The 4536-nt window shown below is 39.6% G+C and overlaps 1 protein-coding gene across 1 annotated transcript; it reads left to right on the forward strand.

Annotated features, from left to right (window-relative positions):
• Nucleotides 1-6: 6 nt before the first annotated feature.
• LOC109414440 (putative uncharacterized protein DDB_G0271606) lies at nucleotides 7-4189 on the forward strand. The gene is made up of 6 exons (XM_062851621.1): nucleotides 7-343; nucleotides 415-648; nucleotides 712-1074; nucleotides 2048-2118; nucleotides 2185-2319; nucleotides 2389-4189. The coding sequence occupies exons 1-6, from the start codon at nucleotides 26-28 to the stop codon at nucleotides 2477-2479; spliced, it is 1212 nt and encodes a 403-aa protein (XP_062707605.1). The 5' UTR covers nucleotides 7-25; the 3' UTR covers nucleotides 2480-4189.
• Nucleotides 4190-4536: the final 347 nt, after the last annotated feature.

A 4536-nucleotide genomic window follows, 5' to 3' on the forward strand; every position in this document is an offset into this window, starting at 1 on the left:
GATGGCCGAAAGAGATCAACTGGTAATGCAACTTGAAAAGAGTCAGGACATGCTCATGAGCTTCCAGCAAGAACTCAACGCTGCCGAGCTAGAGCTGCAGAGGCAATGTGAAGAGAACAGGCGATTGAAAAATTCGCCTCAAGGTGCACACGCTCAGGCGCAACCCAATTCTCAAGAGATTCAAAACTATAAGAAGGAGATTGCACGGCTGAAACAAATGCTTCAAGAAACTGGAGCGAGAGGAGACAGCGAACTTGAGCAATGGCGAAAGGTCGTCGAGCAGGAGAAAAACCGAGCCGATCAAGCAGAAAAGGCAGCCATCGAACTGCAAAAGAGAATGCAGGTGAGTGGATCAAAGTGCCCCTTCTTCTAGTTACGATACAACTTCATTACTTTATTTTTATATTTTTTTAGGTGATGGAACAGCAACTGAAGCAGCAATTACTACAGATGACGAATATGCAGAAACAAATGACTCAACAACAGCAGCAGCAGCAACAACAACAACAACCCCCTCAACCCCAACAACCCCAAATTAATCCGAAAGAGATGGAGAAAATTCAAGAAGAGCTTAAAACAGCTGTCACACAACGGGATCAGTTCCAAAATCAATTGGAACTGTTGGTTCAAGAGCTGGAAAAGAGTCAGGTATGCATTCCAATGCCAATGAAACTATCGAACACCCATTTACTAACATTATCTGCCAATTAGATGGAAGCTCAAGAAGCCGCAAAGAAAGCACAACAACAACAGCAGCAGCTTCAGCAGATGCAACAACAGATACAGCAACTGCAGCAGCAATTGCAACAAGCTACGCAAACGGCAAATCAAAAGGCAGCCCAGAGTGCGAGCATCTCGGAGCAGGACCGAAAGCAGCTAGAAGCACAAATGAAACAAATCGAAGACGCCACCCGACTGTTGGAAAGCGAACGCAAAACATTCGAAGACCAGCGTAAGGTCATCGAAAATAAGCGAAAGGAACTGGAAGAAAAGGAAAAGAACCTGGTGGAGTTCGACAAGCAGCTAAAGAAACGAAAAGAACAAATGGATCAACTGGAAAAGTCTCTACAGAAGGTGAGTACGTGAATAGTTAATCTGATTCGTTAATAAATTTCAATTTCGGAACCGTAAAATAGAGTAACCTGGGGTAATACGCACCCCTGGGGCAAAACGCCCTCAAGCCTCACTATATAAGTGATATTCCGTCAGATGCAAGCAAACTAGACGTAAAATTGAGCCGGACAAGCCCAAGAATGACAAAAATATTCGAATGAAAAGCGTGGAAAACGATGATTTTCTACATTTGAAAAGATTGTCTAATTTGAAGCGCACGCAATTAAAACGATTGCGCGCTGATTATATGGAATCAACCTATTAACTACCATACCGTAAATAGTAAGATGGAGCCGCCTGGTATTTCATTAGAATTCAAAGGGGGAAATGCAAAAGGTCGCATTGCCCCACCTCAAGGTGCGTTTTGCCCCCAACAGTTTTTCAGCACCCAAAACGTACAACTTTTCTAAATTGTCAATTTAATTCGGTAAAATTGATATCATGCGGACCAAAACTTGACGTCACTTAGTCAAATAAGCAAACTAACTTTCAATACGCAAGACACCCGTAAAATCATCTTAATCTTAGTTATTGGGCCACGTTAGGGAGTGCATATTACCCCACCTTCCCCTATGTATTGACTGCAGTACTTGTGAGCTCTCTATGATTAAAATTCTGCAGTATGATGGCTCAAACCACCAGGATTTCGTTTTATTTCATTGAACGTTATACCTAATTTTGGTGGAATATTATATATGAAATCCTTGTTTTATTTAACTTTATTCTCGTAGTGTTGGATGAAACGTCGTACTAGTAATACGGAGCCGTGGGTTCAAATCTCAGCAGAACCAAGTTGTACTCTTTACGTACTCTTTTGCATTTTTTTCTTCCAAATTGTCATTTAAACGTGCACATTTTTTGGAAATTTTAGTCTACTTAGGTAGTGCAATATAGATTGAAACAATTCTAATCCTAAACAAAATCAAACTTACAGGCTGGAGGTACAGCAGCAGCGGCCGGAGAATTGAACAAACAGTTAACAGAAACACAACAACAGTTGGACAAGTATGTGAATTATAAAATCTCTTTTTAAAAAATAATCTCATCACAATCTTCTTCAATTATTATCAGAATCACCAAAGAATTGAACGATTCCAAAGAAGAGGCTCAACGATCAGCCGCCGAAACAGAACGTCTACTGCAACTTGTACAGATGACGCAGGAAGAGCAGAACCAAAAGGAAAAGACCATAATGGATCTGCAACAGTGAGTTTTTAATATCTGTGGAGTCATATATATGTGAACTAATTTCATGCATTGCTTTTTTACTTACAGAGCATTGAAAAACGCTCAAGCAAAATTGAAGACAGCACAATCACAGCCGCAAGATGCTGGACCAGCCGGTTTCCTGAAGAGCTTCTTCTAAGCAATATACCGTCGATACTTCAACGATTTGTTCATACTGATAAAGCACCAGAAACGGCGTTGTGTAGTCATCCATATACTTGTTTAAGATGCCCCAAGTACAGTTCCCATTTTTTTATGATTATCTTGAATTCTTTGCCGAGTTACCTATGAACACGTGTTGTTCCAGTGGATTCAAATCAGAGCAACGGTTATTTTGTCACCGTGAGAATCATAAATAAGACCGATCAACAACTTGTTCGTGAGCAATATATCATCTGTAAAAATTGTTAGAACGTGTCGATCTAGCGAAGTAATTGTTGAAAGATACAAACTAATACAAACCATGCTGCCATATTGATAAAACTAAGTAAAAGAGTAAGATAAACTACGGAAAAGTGATATTTACCTAGTCAGCATCGCTACACTCGGAGTACTTTAACCAGCGCATGAGAATTCGAGATAGTCATTGAATTATATGCTGTTGAATAGATATTTACTGTAAAAAGTATACACGTGGGTAACGTGCATATTTTCTCTATTTTCGCATGTTACCTAAACAAAAAAAAAAACAAGAGTTGGGCAGTTCGTTCACGATTTCAAACCTGCTTAAATTCGAAGATATATCAATTTAATTTTATCGGCGACATTTCATTCTTTCACCTACAAATTACGAACTTAGATATTTTCTTTCAAGTCCACCATGTTTGCAGTGCTACAATTAGTTGACATTTTACGTTGCTCTAAGTTTAAGCTAAATGCGCACTCGCCCATCTTGAAGGAGCACCACTACTGCTGCTGAAAAGTGAGCTCTCATCGGCAACTGCGTCGAAATCGGAGCGCTAGGATAAAGAGTATAGACAATAATCTAGAAAAGCACCGTAAAAAAAAGAAATACTCTTCATTTGGTGACACAATGGAGGCATCCCGCCGGGTTGTCGTTTTTAAGTGATGAACGATAACGATTGGTAACATTTGGTGCTTTCTACTTAATACCAAATTGTGAACAAACAGTATTGTATTTTGCTCGATATAATCGCAAACCTTGTCGCGAACATACATCGTAAACTTGATGTTATGCTTGATGTATTATTTCAATCTCTTGCTATTGCTTTTTACTCGAACATTTCTAAATAAATAAGGGTAAATTTTTATTCTCAGTCCTCAATCTGTCAGCTAAATGGCAGTAAAGCATGTCCTTATATCATATTGAAACCCACATTGTTGAGGTTACACAGATCGAAAAAAATAGTGTAAATTTCTGTGACATAGCGTTGGAGAGTGGGATTTCATAGAATTTTACATGACATTTCATGTAAATCTAAACAGAGTTGTTACATGGCATATAACACAAATTTACATGATATATCATATAAACTATCATAGCTAAAAGTACAGTTCAAAATGGTTACATCGAGTTCGCTGTAACAAATTCACCTCCATTGCTTCAAACACAGTTCTCCATCGGATTGTAAAATTATAGGTTGTCTGCAGTATGGAAATGGAGCTTTCTTACAATTTTTCATGCAATAAATTATTTTATGTAAAATCGAATGAAATGAATGAAAATTTAAACGTTCTACGCCAGGTGTAGTTTTCAGAATATCTTTCTATGGCCCCACGGGAAGCGTGTTCCTAAAACACAGCTTTAAAGTTAATACGCTTCATGATTCCAGGCTGGTCGGACACTACATGCTTAAGCAGTTTTCGGATGACTGGTACCGATACATACAATCTAAAAAGACACTACACCGTCTTCAGCCAGAGGCTGCACAGACTGAACATTACCAACATGAGACTACGGACAACACACATAACACCCAGTGGCCCAATGGAGAATTTTCCGTTTGACGAAAAGTTTTCCCCGACTGGAGCGGGAATCGAACCCGCGCTCCGAGGCTTACGAAACGCCTAGACGACTGACGCCGCTAACCGCACGGCCACGAAGCCCACTACGATCTTTTCAATGGCGTTCAACACGCAGTCTTGGCCATGTTAACCGTGAGGTAACAGCAAGATATTGAAACGTATGAGTTGACCGAAAAAAAAATCCAAGTTGTCCAAAGAACATGCCTTTCT

Source organism: Aedes albopictus, chromosome 2 (assembly GCF_035046485.1).
Source record: "Aedes albopictus strain Foshan chromosome 2, AalbF5, whole genome shotgun sequence".
NCBI classification, from domain to species: Eukaryota; Metazoa; Arthropoda; class Insecta; order Diptera; family Culicidae; genus Aedes; species Aedes albopictus.

Bases quoted from the DNA above. Each gene is read 5' to 3' on its own strand.
- LOC109414440 (XM_062851621.1), top strand. From the start codon at position 26: ATGCAACTTGAAAAGAGTCAGGACATGCTCATGAGCTTCCAGCAAGAA. The intron at 344-414 runs GTGAGTGGATCA...ATATTTTTTTAG, and splicing joins AACTGCAAAAGAGAATGCAG to GTGATGGAACAGCAACTGAA. The intron at 649-711 runs GTATGCATTCCA...TCTGCCAATTAG, and splicing joins AAGAGCTGGAAAAGAGTCAG to ATGGAAGCTCAAGAAGCCGC.